Source organism: Argopecten irradians, chromosome 6 (assembly GCF_041381155.1).
Source record: "Argopecten irradians isolate NY chromosome 6, Ai_NY, whole genome shotgun sequence".
Classification (NCBI taxonomy): Eukaryota; Metazoa; Mollusca; class Bivalvia; order Pectinida; family Pectinidae; genus Argopecten; species Argopecten irradians.
In genome coordinates, this window is record NC_091139.1 from 7,342,689 (window position 1) to 7,365,319 (window position 22,631).

Below are 22,631 nucleotides of genomic sequence, written 5' to 3' on the forward strand. Positions count from 1 at the left end.
GGTACAGACTGGAATGGTAGAATGTTAGAGCACCTTGCCACTCAGCCATCACTGTACCAGAATTAAATATTCAAGTAATATATACATGATGCTCCAAAGAAACATTTTGAATTGTTCACAGGTAAAGAGAGTACATTGTTGTATTTTGTTGATGGGCCACAAACATGTATTTAAGATATGTCTTACAGAACTGCTTAAATCCTGGATCAATAACAGAGATCCTGTGGGGAAAATGACACTCATAAAAATTTTATACTATAGCTGTATGTTGTTATTGTGTCACAATATATGTAATATATCATGGATACAGGAATCACTGCAAAGTGTTTCTATAGATCAGGATTTCTTTCCTACAGATCAAATATTATAATGAGTTCTCCAAAAATCCCACTATGGTGCCAATCAATTTATGATAAAAATTTGAATATTTATAAATTGAAATTGCAATACATGTGAAGAAAATACAATGTATCTGTCACTCGACTCTTAAATTATCAGAATTTAAACTGAACTTTAAGCATAAATTGCAAATATTTTACTATTCATAATCAAATATATTAAAATGAATTTGAGGATTTTAGGAAAAAAACATGGTGAAAAACTTCAACATTGTTAATATTTCAATGATCTCCCCATCAAGATGTATCATAATGTAAGAACTAAAGGTTTCAATATAATATTATATATCTCCATAAAACTAGAGTTTAACGAAGTTAAAAACCTCTGTGAATATTAGCAACGTACTATATAGTATATATTAGATGAAATTGTGCCTATTAAACTCAGTCTCCTATATTTCCATGTAAATTTAAGCCCTAGGTTATACATAGATTTGACGCACCAAAGTTGACATTTATCAGTTGTATATGAAACACATACCTTTGACTATAGGTACCTATGACAGCCATGACTTGCAATATTTAAACACCTTGAGAGTTTTTATCTACATACACCCTAATCCTATAAGAAAACCACACTTTACATAGACATAGCCGTTCAGGTGTAAAGTCATGTATGCTATAAATACATCTATTTTACTCTGAATTGAATATAAATATCATACATACCAATAGATGTGGTTCAAAAATGTCGCCACAAAATTCCAGAAAGTTATAACATAAAAGATCACAAACTTTAGAAAACTGTTCTGAACGATGAATAATTCAGGACAATTGTCAAAATAATCCTGCAGGTCGATACACAGACTGACTTTACACCGAGGATACGACACAAGGAAAGGACACTGAGGATATGCGGAGACACTGATAAAGTAGGCTCCAATACTACCTGTGTGTAATGATGACTCATGCCGTGCCCCGTTTGCTAGAACTTTATCAAGTTTACTTTGTCTACAATGCCTTTCAATGAAATATCAATGTGGGGGTGTTGTGCAATTCAATAGAAATATCGCACCCTATATATAAACGTTGGTCGGAAGAAACCGTACCTTTAGTGTGTATAATGCTTGATTTTACCTGGAGATCCTTAAGTAATTATCAATTTTCTCACGTTCATTAAAATCCAAGTTAAACATGGGTCCTCATACATGGCTAATTCACTCACCTTCTGCTAAGTATGAATAATCCACACTTTCTCGTTATATATCCATGAATTCGTTAGAGAATTAACGTCGATCTGAGGACAGTCGTGATAAATAACCCAGTGAACAACAACAAGACAGGTGTGTCAAATCTACAGCGAGCACCTTCAGACTATAGACAGGTCACAGACAGCTGGGCACACTAAATACTGCTGCAACAATTTAGTTGACTGTCATTATAATCGGCAGACTGTTGCACGTACTCCAGAACAAACTGTTGCACATAATGGTAAATTTACTATACTTAACACGGACACTACTATCTTACCATATATACTTACTGAAAGACTTTGGCATCCATAAATTGAGTGGTTGTGTGTACTAACGTACAATGAACTTTTCACTTCTTTTCAGTGTTTACGCTTTAGAAGGCTTTTTGTATATATATGTGCTTTCAAAGATTTACAGTGTCTTCGTCAAGGGCAAAAGCCTTGACAGTCTAGGGCTTTGGTGGGGTATGTTTATCAGTAACTCATGAGTAAATCAGGAGTTTCTGATAAACATTGTGGCGCTTTTTATCCCCACCTTGGACCATATCTTTATTTTGCTTATATGCTTTATAAAAATGATTGAAAGAATCATTTTATGTTTATGTCATATCTCGTCGTTTATCATAATAAACGGCCATTTTCAACTCATATCATGTTGTTGGTTTTCATTCACTTGCTTGGTCCAACAAGCTAGCCCTTGTCGACATTACGCGCCGGTATAATGGTAAATTAAAATTTCAATTTTAATGTATTTTATACAGGCAAGTAGTTTGTTTAAAAAAAAAAAATAAAATAATATTAATGTTTCATATTAATATTTTGTACGTTGTTATATTCCGTGCTATTTTTCTGAGAGGAGGGTCTAGGGGCAAGTAAGAGGTAATTGGGTCAAGGTCTCATCACGCGCAGTATTATCTACTGACCAGTGCGCGTGTGTCAGCTTCATTACCCACTTTATTACAAGATGGACACAGATCAAGGTCAGTTTTTCTGATATTTTTCAATATTTTATCAGCACCCACCTCCTCCCCATGACCTTCCTCAATTCTGTGGCTAAAAGGTTTCGTTACGGAATAGCTTTTATATAATATTATAGTTTGAACACATGTTGTCTTTGTATCGAGTTGCATCCTTGCAAGTTGTATCTTGCTTTTGACCATGACACATGTCTAGATTCTTTTCATGTTTAACTTAATAGGTATAACATGTACTTTATGTAAGAATTTTCGTTAACTATGGATGGGGCGCTTTACGCGCCGGTATAATAGGTATATATACAGACTGATGTACTCTAGCTAGTATATGGTTATATAAATTGACTCGCCACTGGACTAGGAGCGTGGACAAAAGAAATTATGGGCAGTCATGTCCGTTAATTAAAGTCCATTGTGAAGGGTATACCCATTTACCTGTATAACCTATCACCTTTCTGCATGTACAGGTAACTTTCCTCCCAATTGTTTTTACCTGTATGAGGGCCGGTAAGTTATATTTGTAGAGGACAGCCAATTTCAAGGTAAACTTGAACCAAAATGATACAGGTGCAATATGTTTTATCCATAAAAAATATCACCCCACAGAAAACTCTCGATCTCCTGAAACTAAATTATATAATCATCAATACCTGTCACTCTCTGAACACCTGTGTATAGACATACTGTGAACCGGTGGACCGACACAGGTATATACTGATGAATGGAGCTGGTGGGAAAACCCTAATGATAAGAGAACATTTCATACATTTACCTAAAACACGAGATAAATATACATCTTACCAATATAGTTTATAATTACCTGGTATCGTGTATGCATGTACAGTACTCCGTATACCTGTTGAAATGCTATAACCCGCGAACAGGACACACCATCCCAAAACACCTACCTTTACAGCGCTGGAAATTCCTGTTGATCTGTTTACATTCACAGGTGACTCAATCTGTATCTCAGCCAAACCAAATGTGACCTTTGACCCAGCTTACCTGTACTGACCAAGGTGTATGTGTACTGTTTACACCTGAGCCTGTTGTTTACACAGGTTAACTGTGAACTATGAATGGTCAAGCAGCATTAAGTTAATTCAGCTACAGAATGGGACAGTATGTATACTTTACTCCGTTCATTGTTGCGAGGCCCCATTCAGGTATTCAATGTAACACAAACTGTAATTCCATTACATTTAAATTGCCCGACAAAAGCACAACAATACAACAGCCCCTCTGACATCACAATATGTACTGGTACATCCTTTGTCAATTATTACAACTGATTAAGGTAATTCAGTCTTTACGATCTGGACATACATAATTAATGCACTATACCTGGACTAACACGATAAGCCGTCTGCGGACATGCAACCCCATTGGCCGTCTTGTCTAACACCTTAGACCACTTTTAAAGCATCGCATGTGTGTAACTGATTAATTGGCAAAAATTTGCACATTTATTTGGCCACGTCTTTCTCGAGATTTATTATCGCCACCAACCAATTACGTCAGGCGCGATCATCAGTGTCACAGCTAGTACAAGCCGATAATCACCATTAGACCGCTGGAATTTCCCAAGAATAAAGCTAGCCTGTTTATACGACGTTGTGAAACTAAAAGAATAATTTATTCAGTTTCAGGGCTATAATGCTATTCCACGTTCCTTTCTGTTTTGCGATCCCCCATCTTTAGAGTCCATACTAGCACCAGGTGGTGGACCTACATCTCTCTTAAACTTTGGAAGGAGTGAGAAATTACGTTAGAGCATTAGAATTTTTATCGGAAGAAATTTTCTCTTCGCAATCCGCAGATCACAATCCTTTGTCCTTGCCAATGTGTCATATGTCTCGAGAGCTTCGCATATTTCTACTGGAGGCACATCAATCGCAAGCCACGTATCATCTTAGAGGCACCTGGAGACACATTCGTCAGTGGTTTCTCAATTTCTATGGAGTGGAGCTTCGTCATTATAAAAGCATGAAAACCATAACTACAGTATGATTCTGGTCACATGACTTCTGATTTCTCTCCTGGGGCCATTATATGACATATACAGTACTTTCTACCCATTGTATTGCAGCTCTACCCATCTATAAACCAATATTGTTTCCCGATTTTCTGCTCTGTTACTCTGGTAAAGTCAATTTGTATTGGGTACTAAGTTGAATTCAACAATAGCTCGCTTCTGTCAGTCAACGTTTTAACCAAGCCAATATAAATATTTGGAGACTAGCTGTAACAATAGCCTTTTTCACACAATTAAACCTTGTTTCACCTTTCTCTGCATGTTGAACAAAACCTTATTTCATCCATTTTTCAACCAACCATTGAAATGCAGCATATCAGTTCTTCTGCCTGAATCTAGAACCTTTGACAAGGATGAATTAATGTAGTTGGATAAAATCATGTGACAAAGAAGCTACCCGTCAGATGTCATTAAAGTCTACAAATCGTAAACCGTAGGTTTTGAGGTAGAAACATTTAGGAAAGACTTCAGCTTAACTGTAGATCTGTTCAACCATTTGATCAGACCTGACTTCAGCTGTTTGACAGATAATATGATTAGGGTGATTCTTGTATCTACAACTAATTACATCAATATATGTACAACCTTCTTCTCGTATTAGGGGGAATATCTTTCTGCCGACATTAAATGTGGTTAGCCCGCTATACTACATTGTGTGTCAGAATGACAATAGTAATCCATTTTAATGTCACAGCAAGTTGAGCAAAAGAGGTCCTTATCGGCCTTCCCATCAGTCAACAGACCAGAATTGCGACATTTGATGGTATTTGCTATGGCAACCAATTGAAATGTACTTGATTTTGATGTTAAATCACGGGGCACGCACCTCCATTTAAACTTTCTGCCACGCATTGATGAAAGGCGTTGTCGATTTACAAGTGCCGCAGCAGACAACTTACAGGGTTCTGCCATTGATCAAGTCCAATGTTCTTATCAATATGTAAACTGCTTTAATTGGATTTGCTAAATGAAGGATTTCCTATTGTCAGTCTATCGCCACTCTCCCTCACTCAATCTCGCGGAATTCTTAAACAAAGCATCCACTTGGCCATAGCCCACTTCAGGCCGAAAACATTTATTCAGCGAACGGATTGCTCACTTTTGCTTTGTTAATACCACACCCTTCAGTCAAACGTTCTTAAATGTCCTTGAAATTTTTATGCATTTGCAAAGTTAAAGGTTTCTTTTCTCCCTGATACACAAAAATGTCACCTTAGCTACTGCTATAAAATGTCTGAAAGAACCTTTAAATTTTCTCTTTAAAATGCTGTCCACTAGACCCTTAGTTGCTGACAAGATTTCCTCAGCAGATTTCTAATAATATTAAATTATCTTCCTATAGTTTGAAACTTACCAAAAAAACAAACATATCGCCAAAACAGAAAATAATTAGCAAGTATTTTTTTTATTAGGCAAAACAAAAATCTGTTTAGGGTTAAATTGGCAAAAAAAAAGTAAGGTCTAATTATTTTTTGGTAGAAAAGTGGGGAAAAAAAATAAGGGTCGGGGGTAAGAAATTAGGGTCGGACGGGTAACCCTAAACAGACTTTTTTTTTTTTGCCTTATTTTACTTTTTAATATTCTAGAAACAGGTGGCCAGTCTAATTCTTATAGAATAATTAACACAATTGACTTTTTTAAGAAAATGCTATACATGTACCTTGATTCAATATTACCTAGATTTAGGGAAAGTAGCTTCAGTGATTTAATATGTTGTTTTGGTGCCTGGAAAAATAAGTGAAGGTTAGCCATGAACACATTAAGTAGTTTATATGTGCTGACTGCAAACTTCCATTAGGTAATATATTGGCTGTCTGTGATTGCTTTAAAAGGACCTGTTAGGTCAACGCATTCGGCTCGAAAATTGATGGTCTAGGGACCTCTCATGCCAAGGTCTCCGAATGTCTAACACAGGTACATCAACAAAACTTAAAAAAAACGGAGGGGAAATGTCACGACTTCCTGTCGACTACGGAATAATCAAATGTTCACACAAAAATGTCTCCTCTTTATCTGGTATTTCATCCTCATTTCCAGCAACGAAAGTAAAATATTTCATTCCCAGCAGGTAATCTTTTCAAATGTCCTTCCCTCTATTTCACACCTAAGTATCCCTATAAGCTGTCTCGATACACCTACAATACAAGCACCCCTTCACCTTTTATGTTATGAATGTTACTCTTCTGAGGGGAGTTTCAATATAGAATGAAATGAACCAATGAAGCTTTGTATTTTCAATCCTTTCTATGTAAAAATTCACTTTTATGCACAGTATAACATATGAAATATTTGTGGGTACTTTATTTCATGGATTTAAATATTTATAGTCACCAGGTCTTTGTGATAATAGTAGCAGTTATATCTTGAAAATAAAATTTTGTTGCTGTTACATTTGTGATTTCATAGCAATGCAAAAACAATGAACATTTTTTGCTCAATGAAAATTTCATGTTATGCAGTATGCATCCTTGTTGTTTTTTTTAATAAATTCCACCTTCTGTTAAGACAGAATTTCAGGCATCATAGAACCAGACAAAACTAGATTTCATAGGTTAATGGTCTGGAGCCTGCAGGCTGGGCATTAAGGTAGTATCAGTTTTGTAGGTTGGGCAATATTTCAAGTCTGTTTTGTCAGGGGAGATAATCATGAGTGCAATTTTATTTTAATCAAGCGTGCAATTTCATGAAAACATTCTGCCAAAGTTTGGTGTAGAATTCAGTACGAGATGGCAGCAGCCCCCACCTAAAAGTTTAGTAAGATGGTAGATCTTTAATATTTTTTTATCACTGGTGTATGAGATGACAAAAATGAAAGATAAATGAAATTCATTTAACTTGGACAGTTGCAAACATTAACATTATTGTCTACGGTAATTAAAATAATTTGTTTCTACTGTCTCTACAGCCATGACAGGTTATCTTACTGGTGGAGCTTTGTTGTGCACATATTATTTAGAATACCAAAATTTAAATTTGCATGTACACAGATTACAGGGGTACTAGCAGATGCTTCCATCCTCAATATGATCAGCCAAGAGGACTGAAGTATTATGTAGCCTGGTTGTATGCTTTATAAAACCTCCGCTAATTCCCCATTATAAAATAATGTTTTTCCTTGAAGGCAAAATGGGTCCAATTACATGCACATTGGCACACATTTAGAATGAAATAATCCAGTCAAAAATTCTATTAGATATGGACTTCTAGAAGGTGTAGAACAAAATGGATCGATCGTATATGATATGGACTGAAAAGCAAAAGTAGACTTGTTGTATTTGCTAAACAGGTAGATATTCCATTTCAGCTAATTTCCCAGAAATATATATCTGATGTTAGAAAAAATAAAATTGATGAAAAATCCATGAAAACGTTCAGCAGGCGAAATATCAGACTGTCTGACACAGATATGTAGTCAGTGGCTAAATATTTGGCTTAGCTTCAAAATATTTATCAATTGATGCTTTGAAAACATCATTGTATACTATCAAAATATTATCTTAGCTGAAATCTGACACGTCAAAACATTTAGTTAAATCCTAAATATGGTATGATGTATCGAAGGGAGAGACAGGCCGACACTACCTTGGTCAGACTGGTGCAGAGTCCGGCCTGCACTTAGTGTGTACGCAATGTTACATCATTCGGCTGTCACAATAACAAATCGGCATTAAAAACTGTGCACAACATGCGTAACTTTCATACATATTCATACTGCTGATGTAAATGACAATGTCACAATTTGAATCTACACGTAATTAAAAACATTCCATTCTGCGCAATAACACGGCACCGATGAAATGTTTAACATTTGTCATAAAGCGTCAGATCGTAGGAGGCGCACCTTATTGTCATGATTTGTTTGACGTTATCAGTATTGTTTACAAGTTCAACTTTGTGACAATTTCAACTCATCACAAATCGTCTTTATCAATAAAGGTTAAAAGCAGAATTCTAATTTATCATCTATATGATTGTATCCCCGCAAAGATATGTTTTACACACAAAAAAAACGACCAACATTTGTTTTTGAGTTAAAGAGGAATATATGCCATTGCTTTGAAAGTAATAAAAGGCTCAATGGCGTTATCTGTCACCTGAGTTTAATTTTTGTTTTGATGTTTTAATGTAAAATATCAATATCCAATAAATTTAAATCTGACTGTGCCTTATCCTTAATAATTCTTGCAAAATTCCATTTTAATTGCTAAAGCAATTTTAGAGTAGTCAAAAAAGCCACGTATTGGCAGACAATTTAACACATAATGCAGAACTATACTTTATGATCTTCTGTAAAACACCAATGCTTCCACCTACATCATGAAGTTAGGATGGGATCGAGAAATGGATATGGGTAAAATTCACCCTATTTCATGGTGGGGGTGTAGCAGATGAAAGGTACTTAGAGTAGATTACTCGAGACATTATGTCCTAAAATTTAAGTTTGACAAAGAATGATTAACAAATCACAATGGCAGATTCATTTCACATGCTTTGTTGGTACAATAAAATGTTAGCATTAAATTTATTTTCAATATATTAGCTCTAGGATGAATCTTGAAGTTCCAATAATTACTGCATTAGCAACACACAGAAAACAACCAGCACAACCCCATTTTAACGCAAAATATTTGAAAAAAAAAGATAGATACAAAAATATTGAAATACATGCCTTTATAGAAAACAAAACTTAAGGTTAGATCAGCAGGACCTGTAGATTACAACAACATAATTCAAATCAGCAAATTGGACCAGAAAGACACCAACTAGGTCAGAAAGACATTAATAAGGTCAGAACACCCACAACAAGGTCAGAACACTCCCAACAAGGTCAGAACACCACCATCAAAGTTAGAACACCAGCAACATGATCAGAACAACACCAACAAGGTCAGAACACTACTGAGGTCAGAGCAACAGCAACAAGGTCAGAACAACTCCAACATGGTCAGAACAAAAACAACAAGGTCAGAAAGCAATCAAGAATGTTAGAACAACAGCAACAAGGTCAGAACATCAGCGACACAGTCAGAACAACAGCGACAAGGTCAAATCAAAACAGAATCAAGGTCAAAAAACAAAAGGTCAGAACAACACACACAAGGTCAGAACAACACCAACAAGGTCAGAACAACACCAACACGGTCAGAAAACACCAACAAGGTCAGAACAAACAACAAGGTCAGAGCAATACCAACAAGGTCAGAACAACACCAACAAGGTCAGAACAAACACCAACAAGGTCAGAGCAATACCATCAAGGTCAGAACAACACAACACAGGTCAGAACAAACACCAACAAGGTCAGAACAACACCAACAAGGCCAGAACAACACCAACAAGGTCAGAACAACACCAACAAGGTCAGAACAACACCAACAAGGTCAGAACAACACCAACAAGGTCAGACAACACCACAAGGTCAGAACAACACCAACAAGGTCAGAACAACACCAACAAGGTCAGAAAACACAACAAGTCAGAACAACACCAACAAGGTCAGAACAACACCAACAAGGTCAGAACAACACCAACAAGGTCAACAACACAACAAGGTCAGAACAACACCAACAAGGTCAGAACAACACCAACAAGGTCAGAACAACACCAACAAGGTCAGAACAACACCAACAAGGTCAGAACAACACCAACAAGGTCAGAACAACACCAACAAGGTCAGAACAACACCAACATGTTTTAAACAATAAAAAGGCCAGGAAACAAGTAAAAATGACACCAAAACAATTCAGTGATGTAATGATTACACAATCACTATGCTGAATTTAGCTGAACTTGAAAATAAAGCTATGCACATCCTCCATCAGTACAGATAATAGTATTCGACAATCCCTGATGCAAATTCAACATTCCATGACAAATCCATCAGTAATAAGGACATCTAAAAGATATTTCGTTGATGCTTGCGATATCACTAGGTTCTTTAAAAATAATGTCTCACTCACCTTTAAAACACTTTTTTCCAGTTCACTTGAGAAATAAATCCAATTTAAAGCATTAAGAAACTCTTGTCCTCACAAAGCACATGTACTTATGTTTATGCTATTGCGATGTGTGTGTATAAATATGGGCTATTCACCGACCAGATAGCCAGATAGCGCCCGTCGACTTCCTTAGGTGGCTGATTACCTGGTTGGTATGTCAGAATCACGACAGGAAGCACTTGTAAACTGATAGCGGCCGGCACCTTACAACAACAATTTTCTTGTCAATCTCGAAATCAACCATGCATATTAAATAATTGTTACCTACATGTCTATTCCTTTGTGGTTTGATTAAACTCGTTGAATAGGGTAGCGACCATAACCCACACCCAACCTCAGGGTAGAGCCTACCGTTGTGATTTATAGTTTTCACCTTTACCTTACAATGCTGATAAAGAAATAACGTTTGCTGTTACTTTGTTCAAAGTTTGTGAATGTGTTGGAATGTCGTTTGGGTGAGTAGTTTCACTAAGTTACCCCCCAGAGCGTCACCCGACACACACATGCACACAAAGCTGATGTGACCATACATCTCCGTGACCATACATCTATGTGACCATACATCTCCGTGACCATACATCTCCGTGACCATACATCTCCGTGACCATACATCTCTGTATTAGATTATAGGAAGTATGTAATGATCACTCAGATACGATCTGTAAATTGATCCTTCTATATTCAGATTTTACATTGGTTTTCTGTCAACTTTCTTTCGATCAAGTAATCTGGTTCAGGTATTTGTCACACGGACATACCAATTAACGAAATTCCCACTCATTATAAGATACCTGATTACAAGATCCCACACTCCGATAGTAAGAAATGGAAACAATAAACACAGAAAGTGAATTCAAAGAGATAGAGAGATCAAAAAGATTTTAAGATATGTGGAAAAAAAACCCATTAAAACCTTTAAAGAAAATATTGAAATTGAAAGAAGAGAGAACTTCTAAGGACATTGATGATAAGGAATTAACTATGTTAATTGAATCAATTAACCTTGAAACAAAGCTTAAATGTAATTGAATTTTCAATGTAATTTTGAATTTTAAAAAAAGTTGAATCATTGCAATTTATAGTAAGTATGAGATTGGAAAATATTTCAGAAATGAAAGTTGTATTTTCTTTAAGGTAAATTAATTCCAAGAAAATGAAAATTTAAGGGTAAATTTCAATCAATCTGGTAATTTGGGTGTTTTTTTTTTAAATGAATCTGGTAATCTGTTGGTTTTTTTTTTAGATGAATCTGAGAAGACAGGTCTTGAATTACAGTTGTCGGGGAGGAAAGCAGGTCCTCTAATAACTACAGGATAGTGTTCAGTTAAACAATCATTAAAGCAAGATGAAATTTGGCAAAGAGTTTCCAGGACCACGATATGCCTTATTATTGAACACTGCTAATGGTGATTATAGCCATGAATCGCAATCAAAGTTCGCACAACACCACATTTAAACGGCTTCATCTGACGCGGGAAGCCATAGCTACCAGTGATGGAAAACACTTTATGCTCAATAAAACCAAAATCAAACACTAAATGTAAGGGAGCACTTGAAAGGTTCCTTGTAGTAACATATAGGCTTGGAATTTGTGGAGATCATATTGAGACAAGATTTTTTTTAATGTAAAATTTTGTTCGAGTTTTTAGATAACCTGTATGTCGAAGAATCATTTTATTCTAATACAATATTTGGCCATGTAGATCAATCACTTCGGCTACAGGAATCCATCATATGTAGTAAAATATGCTTTAGACCCTGGATATAACTCATAGTGTCAGAAGTAATTCAGAATGTGACTGTCAAACAAATATCCTAATGTAAAAAAATGATATATTCTCCTCTATAAAAGCTTGCATGAGACAGAGAAGTTTCTAATTCCACTACAGAGGAAGTGCCCCTCTCTCCTCCAATTTAAATTGACATTGTAGTAGCCTATGTATGGCATTTATCTAATATTTATGAATCTTCTATAGTATATATATACTGGTATGTTATTATACCATGGTAATATGTGTATGTCATAAAGTAAATCTATATTCGTGCACATCTTGTAAACTTATTTCAAATTATGGTACGATCACAGAAAATATCCCTTATGGTTTATTTTTGTTGTCCTGTCTATTGAACGCTGAGACATATTAGGATCTTCGAAGGTTTAAGAGGTGACAACTAAGAAAGGTTTCAGGTAACTTTTCACCAAGATGTGGATGGATAGTGTATAACATATTTATTTAGACACATTAACTCATTCACCTCTGAAATTCCAAAATGGACTATTCCAGCCTTTGAACTGGTAGAATCTAAATGTCTCTTCAGGGCTGAATTCTCTTAACTTAATTCTCAATGAACCAATGCTTTCATGACTTCTAAAAATTTGGTTTGGGTTTATTAGTTTAATGTCCTATCAGCAGCCAGGGTCATTTAAGGACGTGCCAGGTTTGTTATTGGAGGAAAGTCTGAGTACCCTGAGAAAACCCACTGACCAACTGACACACATTGGATTTGAACTCCCAACCATGAGGTGATGGGCTTCATGTAATAATTGCCAGGACATCTTATAACTATTTATAGCCACCATGGTCCCTACTTCCAAAAGTGACCACTTGAAGTTAAACTTAATCTGTATATTAATCTTTCATTACATATATATATATGTTGTCTCCTTTTCTGAAAAGTTTGTCTTCAGGCGTCTTTCTTAAGATTTTGTTGACATTATAAGTCTGACCATTTAAAGGAAAGATAAAATTTGTATTTGTTTCCATTATGAATGGGTCTACTGCCTTATATAGATACTGTATACTAATGTACTAGTAAATATAGTGTGAATCTACAGTTAATACAGGTAGTCTGAGGTAGATCGAGGTTTGATCTGTCTACAGCAGACAACCAATCAGAAAGCCTGATACATGCAGCAGTGATCAAAATTGTTGGAAAATGAAGTCATAGCTAGGTCATATGATGATGAAACTTAGTTGGTTTTTTCTTTTTTTATTGTTAATTCACCGAAATTCTATTCACTAATGTACCATACGTGTGACATTTATAAATATATCCCACTTATCTGCTCATGACAAACTGTAATATGAATACTCATCTTCATTTTATGGAATATATTAGTGTGTATTATAATATATCAGATGCACAGGTCTTATTACCAAACGCAACAAAAACTCATATAACTTGCAAATTACAAAAAAAAAAAAACAATTTTCTTGCAAAGAGGATCTGACGACAGGGGTCATATTATGCAAAGAATAAATAAGGAAATAATTATGAAGCTATATAAACAGAAATGATATATACCGGTATATAAACCTTAAACGTAGATTAGAGTTGCTAAATTGTTGGAAAATGTCCAAAGAAAATTTATCTGGAAACACTGACCTGAAAACAGGAAGAATTTTATAAACAGGAATGTCACTATTCCTATTACACCAGACTATCCTGGTGGAGTAATGTTAATGTGCTGGTGTGGGAAGTTAGAGTTAAGGAAGCATGAGGGACAGTTACCTCCCTTTGTAATTATTACACCATACTATCCTAGTGGAGCAATGTTAATGTGCTGGTGTGGGAAGTTAGAGTTAAGGAAGCATGAGGGACAGTTACCTCCCTTTGTAATTATTACACCATACTATCCTAGTAGAGTCATGTCAACATGCTGATGTGGGGAGTTAGAGTTAAAGAAACACGAGGGACAGTTACCTCCCTTTGTAATTATTACACCATACTATCCTAGTGGAGCAATGTCAATGTGCTGGTGTGGGAAGTTAGAGTTAAGGAAGCATGAGGGACAGTTACCTCCCTTTGTAATTATTACACCATACTATCCTAGTGGAGCATGTAATGTGCTGGTGTGGGAAGTTAGAGTTAAGGAAGCATGAGGGACAGTTACTTCCCTTTGTAATTATTACACCATACTATCCTAGTGTAGTAATGTCAATGTGCTGGTATGGGAAGTTAGAGTTTAGGAAGCATGAGGGACAGTTACCTCCCTTTGTAATTATTACACCATACTATCCTAGTGGAGCAATGTCAATGTGCTGATGTGGGGAGTTAGAGTTAAAGAAACACGAGGGACAGTTACCTCCCTTTTAATTATTACAAATAAATCCTAGTGGATAATGTTAATTAATCAGTTTACAGTTATTCCTAAAAAAAAATCCTAGATAATCAAAGTGCTAGATAAAGTGCTAGTTTTTGTTGTGATTTAAATATTTATTTTGTTAAGGAAAATATAAGCATCCAAAGATTTGTTTTAAAGTGAATATCATCAGTAGCCTTATCAATTCATTAGCCTGGTCAGTGTTCAGAGGGTACAGGTTCAAATCCAGTCTTCTGCTACAATGTGTTACATCTCTTTGGTATAACTTATCTCCCTTTAATTTCTGTGTATACATAAATTTATGCATCATCGTTTTGGTTTCATACATATAATAGAACTTTTTATATTCACAATAAACAGAATATGTTTGCTTTTTTTTTTTTTTTTGGCAGTATAATTTCAGTAAAAGGTTTTGCTTGTTAAATTATTCTTTATAAAACTATTATAACAACAAATTTAACATACCTGAAGTTGAAACAGTATTCTGTAAAAGAGTTTGTTAAAAATCCATAGACTATATCTATGATCCTTGAGGCTAGTAATGGATGTTAAGCACTGCCAGACTACAATGTGCTTTCTGTGTAGTGGTCGAGCCAGCAGACATCCAAATAATACATGTTCGCCTGTCAACTTTTGAATTTTGATAACACATTGCCTTCTACGTCCCCGCCCCACCCCTCGTCCTTCTAACCCCGTCTGACGTCTAACAATCGATATTGTAGCAGGTAAATTTTAACTCTCACATCAGCCCGCTCCGTCATTAGATTACAATATAAGAGTTTTTACTACGTCTCATCCTTACTGTCACAAGGGGGTCGATACGTTTGCTAAAACTAATGTTATCTCAAATTTGGTTTACAAAAACTCAGCCTAGAAGTCAAGAGAATATATCACATTCTTACAAATGGAGGTATCATAACCTGATCATGTTCTGAAATAAGAGACCCCTAATACAATTTCAGGAATCCTTGGAGAAAAATTTTTCAGTTTGGTAACTTTATAGTTTTTTTTGTCAGTTCTTTTACAAATCAATTTTAATTGATTTGCGTGTTTGAAAGAAATTCATCTCTAAAATTTGAAATCTTCAGACGAATTTCATATTTACGATATATGTTTGAAATAAAATTTCCGCATTTGTTTTAAAAGGTGCGCCATGTCAATAGAATAACTGAAGAATATAAAAACTGAGAGTTTGTCATCTAATAGAAGGTCGAAGGCCTTTTCACCAACCGACCGTAAATCATTGCTCAATGAACTTTGACCTTATAGTACAATGACCAAGACACCCACCATTGTGTTCATGTTAGAATTATCCCACATTAGGTTAGCATCATGACCAGGTTAATACTACCTGTAATTTCTTTCAACCTACTCTAATTATAGACATTAGTTTTGATGTCAATATTGAGTTTCAACATTATACATGCAAATATTCTCCTAGGTTTGTAGAATGATTTCAAGCTGTAAAAATGAATTTAAAAGTCGGTAATTTTTTCTTCCTTCCTATTCCGACCACTAATTACAGTAGAGAACAAACCGACACAATATTAAGATGTACATAGGAATATTGTACTTGGCTACCTCTCCGAACAGTTACAAATTAGCTCTGATAGAGCCATTACCTAATAAACATAGGCCAATTACAGGTGTGAATTTAGATTGTCTACAGAAAACCCTGTCTTAGTGACCACCTCTATATAATTACCACTCTCTTGGGGTGACAAATAGCCCGATCCATCACATTATGAACTGTGTATAAAGACTATGTAAGTACTATAAAGATGTGTGTTGGTCATCTTAGTCTTAGTTTGTCAATTTAGTCTTAAATATCAAATTGCCATGGGTAGTCTAGATCTTCAATGACAGGTTTGACTGTACCATGGTTTAATTGTATCAACATCCTGTTAACGGCCAGGGTCATTTAAGAACATCGAAATTTAGGAAGTGGAGAAAGTCAGAGTATCTGGAGAAAAACTACCAACCTGTTACCAGTACCTGACAACTAACCACACATGGGATTCGAACTCACTGCCTGGAGGTGGAGGGCTTGTGGCCACTCAGCCACTGCAGCCCCCAACTGTTCCTGGTATTACAATTTGTTACAAAAACACAAGAAATCACAGTAAATACCATAAGGAGTGAAAAACTTAAGATGACAAACACAGATGTCTTCTCCACAAAGAGACACAGGGACTTGACATATTTTTACAACCCATAGTAAAGCATTACCCCTATGATCCAACCCCAATTATCCTTTTTTCCCCAAACCCCTGTGAGACAATACCTTTACCTGGATTTGAGCAGATGTCCATAGCTGGCTGCTTGTCACAGAAATATAAATCCTATTTTTCATTCTGGTGAAAAAAAGGTAAAGTTTTCAATCTGTTCCGCGTTTTTTAAATCTGTTACTGGCATTAATTCCCAATGACAAATTGTAGCTATCGCATAGTACATGTGTCATCCCTGACTGAAAAACAACCTGTCAGGGAGAAACAGTCTGGTGTTAAATATCTCATGTGAATCTACAACAATGTCAGAGGATTCTGTTTCTACAATTGTATAATGCTCACTTCAAAATTGAATGACTTTTTTAGCTGTATTAATGTCATGAATTAAATGAATTGATCAATCAAATTCTTGAAAACATGCCAAATAAGAAAAATTAAACTCAAAAAGATTTTTCTTCTTTCTTAGCCATTCATGTGCAACAGATACAAGTACTTTGAAACTTGCTATAAAGGACACCTGTCTATAAAGGAAACCTGTCTATAAAATACACCTGTCTATAAAGGACACCTGTCTATAAAATACACCTGTCTATAAAGGACACCTGTCTATAAAATACACCTCTCTATAAAGGAGACCTGTCTATAAAGGACACCTGTCTATAAAGGACAATGTCTATAAAATACAGATTCATCAATCACATATGATGCAGTTTACAACATTAAACGACTTGTATTTCTAAAGGACTATTTTTCTATGTCCATTTGGTGTCCTAAAATTTACAGTAAAAGCAAGCAAACTAACAACGAATACGTTAACATGGATATATAGCAGAATGTTTGATTCCCTGACAATCCCCCTATTATTTCTATTCATGTATTATTCTAAACATAAAACTATTTACAGAATTACTTTGCCAGTCCCAACACACTGTATGCCTGGTAATTTTTGCTGATATGATAGTTTGATATTTCACATGACAATATTGAATTCGCTAAAAACTAATTCCAGGAAAAATTATTTAATGTATAAACTATATGTACTCTTATCGCTAAATTTAAATTTGAGAAAATTCAATCTAAAATTTTCCACGAAAAAAAAGAAGAAGTTTACCCCCAAAATTAACTGGCTACAAGATTAAAACAGTTGCATTTAACTCAATGTAACAGTAAATTATTTTACCTGAATTCAATTTACTAAATGAACAAACATTGTATTAATGGCTGTAACAACTTGAGAAGTCCATTCAAAAAGAACATACCTTCAATATCTTCATTTATAATCCAATACACAGTAGAACCTGTTCTTAGTGACCACCTCTGTATAAAGACCAGTTCTTCATAATATGATAACTTTCTTTGTGTCCCAAATGGCCAATTTCTACAGAATTTTAAGTATACATCAGTAGACCCTTCAAGTTTTTTTAACATCGTCGTTTGGATACAGCAGGTGGTCTTTATAAATATAGACAAGTTTGACTGTATCCATGCTAAATCTGACGATATACTACTTTTTTTATGATAACATATATCTGTAATACAACATGTATTATTATATCATTAGCTCAGGCTGTACATGTTCGTGTGACTGTGGGTGGGGGATTTTGTAAAACAATGATACATACTACATGAGTAACTGGTATGTAGTGTATTGATATACGTACCTCGTACGATCAACACGAGACTCTCACTACTTACTTCAGACAGGAAAACTTTAATAACTAATACATCATTATGATGCTTCAAAATAATTCATTTTTAATGAGTTTTTAAATATTTCCTTCAGCAAACCAGTACTAAGTACTTCTCCTAAATTACACAGTGAGATGATCAGCATGTTGCAATATGGAAAAGTAGATATCATTTTATTGTGAGAATTAATTTACGTAAGATGTAAGGTCAGATATAGTAAGTATTATTGTAAAAAGGAGTGCGCATACATTTAAGATAAATAATTGGGTATATATTTTTTTAATTGAAGATTTAATAAAAAAAAAGTGTTCTGCCTATCAAACCCGAATTTAGAATAGCTGAATTAAGATAGTATGTTTATTTTAATCTAAAGTTTAACAACCCTGTAAATAAAATATATTGGTACTGCGCTGTGTTACATGTTACTATAAATCAACTTATATTCATGTAGATTTATTACTGCGTACATTTGTATTCCACGGACGACTGAAATCCATTAAAATAAAACACCACAAAAATGTTCAAACACAAGTAAAGTAGAATCATGATAGTTACTCGTCACGAAACAAGTCATAATTATGTCATAGCGAAAAATGTTGGTTTACAGTATATTTTTTGTATAGAGATATCTGCTGTTTTCGTTGCTTATCTAAAGCCATGAATAAAAACCAACAAAATTTGTGTTATACATTACTGAAAGTTAAGTATTTTTTAACCACAAATATTTCTTCTATCCATGAAATAATTTAAAAGCTAGCACCAAACAAAAGAAGGCACAGCTTATTATAAAATGTTCAAATTTCTGCCCAATCCTTTTTGTCAACTTTAAAAAGACAAATAAATAATGTTTACATCAAAAGAAATGTAAGCACACATGAACATTTAATTAAGCTATACAGTATGTTCAACATTTCCATCTTTTCTACTTACCTTTTGTTCTTTCTACATTCTTTCATGAAAAATCCTAACTTTTTACACTGATGATGTAATTTTCAGTGTAAATATATAAAACATTCACCTATAGTTTATAATCCTGAAAAAATCCTTATAATATTTCACTTTAAACTTTGAAGATGTCAATTTCAGTATCATTTAAAACTTTCACCGATAGTTTTATAAGCTATACTCCTGTACACTATACATCTGAGAGATCTGACCACCATGTAGCTTATATTGACAGAGATTTCTGTTATAGTCCTGTATACACTATACAAGTAACACGATCCAACAGATACCCCAAATATTAGCTCGGGATGAAAAATACAACATGCCCATTGTCTTTAATTGTGATGATAAGCCGGAATCCATTACAGAAAGAAGATAGGTTGGGATGGGCGCTTCCCTAGGCTGGTGATAACTGAAGGTGGTGAGACAGTGGAATATCAGGGGTTTGGACAATACAGGGAATGTTGGTGGCAAGTTTATAATACACTAGACAACATATAAATCTCTGTAGGAGTTTTATATCGCCTCATATCAGCTATAGAACCATTTAGAGGCAGGGTTTTCTTGTAGATGTATTAATGTTGGATATATCTCATTGAACAGCATTTGAGGTCTAGCCTATATCATGTGGCATATTGTGAAATAAGGGTAAAGAGTACTGTTTTTGGCAAAGATGCAAACATGCAGCACTGACCAGTTCGTTTCTCTGCAATAATTTTTTTCCAGCTTCACAGAGCTTTCATCTTCACTAACAGTCCCATGAATCTTAAAGACAGATTTAGTTATCTGTAGTTGTGAACTTATCTTGGATATTAACGAGGTTATCTGCACACAAACATATTTCGTTGTCATGCATGGTATATCAAAATTTCATTCTCACAAAATAGCCCTGTAAGCAGATGTGTATATAAATGATATAAAGTAAGGTATAGTGTGCAAATATCAATCCCTTTGGTACGAAACATGAAAGGAAAGAAATAAGCATCGATTATAAGAAACAACTATGAAATGGAAACTTATAATTCATCTTTTTTTTAATTTTTGATTAAAATTTTTACAAATACCCAGTATTTGACATATCATCTATTGTAAGATGCACCAACATTAATCAGAAAACGAACACATCGACAAAGGAAAATTCAATAATTAATTAAGATTTCTGATTTCAATTTATTAAATGTCAAATTCAAACGTAGAAATAAGAAAAGAAAAACATAGCTGTGAAACTTTAACTGTATCTTAAATTGTCATCCAGTCAGACGTCAATTTCATTCAACCAAATGCGGATAATTAAAAAACAATTTTTGATTCCCAGGCGATACTCAAGAATCTAGTAGGAAAATGGGAAAAATTAACTACCCCTTTATTCTGTAACTTGAAATACACCTTTATGCGCTGTCACATCCAAATATGTCATACCAAGTACTTAAATGCATTTTTATGTCTTAACCACTTTTTTAAACTCAGATTACATTCCACACATCAACATATGCTCCCTTCCTGCTTTGTTGGTGCTTTAGGGAGCTAAAGGAACTCAAGTGAATCACAATTCCAGATTGGATTTTTTTTATTTAAAGAATCTCCTTTAGCCTAGACAGCATTTAGACTCTTTCTATCAATCAAGTCCCAGGCTATAGTATCAATCAAGTCCCAGGCTATAGAAGTCACTTTGGTTCAAAAACTTCAAAAAAATAACTTGAATAATATATCTTTGCTTTGCAACTCCATGTTTTAAAATCTACATTTCATCAAATCAAGAAAAACTATACAAACTAGCTCCATTTGACAAACCATCTAAAATCTGTACTCAGTACTTTTTTTAAACAAGTTTTGTCGTAGTATCAGCATGCCAAAAATTTCAGTTACATGTAAGATTCGGTAAAATTCAATTTACAGTTTATTTTATGCCAGTACTGCATTTTATTAACATCTTAGTTGTCTATACAACAGTTGTACCTGACATCTCAGTTGCCTATACAACAGTTTAACCTGACATCTCAGTTGTCTATACGGCAGTTCTTCCTGACATCTCAGTTGTCTACACAACAGTTGTACCTGTCATCACAGTTATCTATACAACAGTTGTAACTCACATCTCAGGTGTCTATACAACAGTTGTACCTGACATCTCAGTTGTCTATACAACAGTTGTAACTCACATCCAAGTTGTCTATACAACAGTTGTACCTGACATCTCAGTTGTCTATACAACAGTTGTAACTCACATCCAAGTTGTCTATACAACAGTTGTACCTGACATCTCAGTTGTCTATACAACAGTTGTACCTGACATCTCAGTTGTCTATACAACAGTTGTACCTGACATCTCAGTTGTCTACACAACAGTTGTACCTGTCATCACAGTTATCTATACAACAGTTGTAACTCACATCTCAGGTGTCTATACAACAGTTGTACCTGACATCACAGTTATCTATACAACAGTTGTACCTGACATCACAGTTGTCTATACAACAGTTGTAATTGACGTCACAGGTGTCTATACAACAGTTGTACTCGATATCTCAGTTGTCTATACAACAGTTGTACCTGACATGTCAGTTGTCTATACAACAGTTGTACCTGACATCACAGTTGTCTATACAACAGTTGTACCTGACATCTCAGTTGTCTATACAACAGTTGTACCTGACATCACAGTTGTCTATACAACAGTTGTACCTGACATCACAGTTGTCTATACAACAGTTGTACCTGACGTCACAGGTGTCTATACAACAGTTGTACTCGATATCTCAGTTGTCTATACAACAGTTGTACCTGACATGTCAGTTGTCTATACAACATTTGTACCTGACATCACAGTTGTCTATACAACAGTTGTACCTGACATCTCACTTGTTTATACAATAGTTGTACCTGACAGTTGCCTATACAACAGTTGTACCTGACATCCAAGTTGTCTATACAACAGTTGTACCTGACATCTCACTTGTCTATACAACAGTTGTACCTGACATCTCAGTTGTCTATACAACAGTTGTACCTGACATCTCAGTTGTCTATACAACAGTTGTACCTGACATCACAGTTATTTATACAACA

General features: G+C 34.9%; 2 protein-coding genes across 13 annotated transcripts in view; one reads left to right on the forward strand and one right to left on the reverse strand.

The window, feature by feature from the left end:
* LOC138324853 (adhesion G protein-coupled receptor L3-like) overlaps window positions 1–22,631 on the reverse strand; it is a 99,229-nt gene that overhangs the window by 56,720 nt on the left and 19,878 nt on the right. For 2 of the 12 annotated variants that reach the window (XM_069270048.1, XM_069270036.1), the window contains exon 1: window positions 10,560–10,945. The exons of 1 other annotated variant lie outside the window; for it this stretch is intronic. The gene's annotated coding sequence lies outside the window, so the exon portion shown is untranslated. Of the gene's footprint in view, window positions 1–1,067; window positions 1,243–1,563; window positions 1,795–3,214; window positions 3,274–3,384; window positions 3,682–10,559; window positions 10,947–16,993; window positions 17,018–18,190; window positions 18,343–22,631 lie in introns of those variants that run through there. 9 more of the 12 variants (XM_069270041.1, XM_069270047.1, XM_069270049.1 and 6 more) reach the window with 9 other exon arrangements.
* LOC138326175 (variant surface antigen F-like) lies at window positions 9,582–10,304 on the forward strand. Its single transcript, XM_069272303.1, has one exon. It carries the CDS (start codon window positions 9,582–9,584, stop codon window positions 10,302–10,304), a length of 723 nt encoding a protein of 240 aa, XP_069128404.1.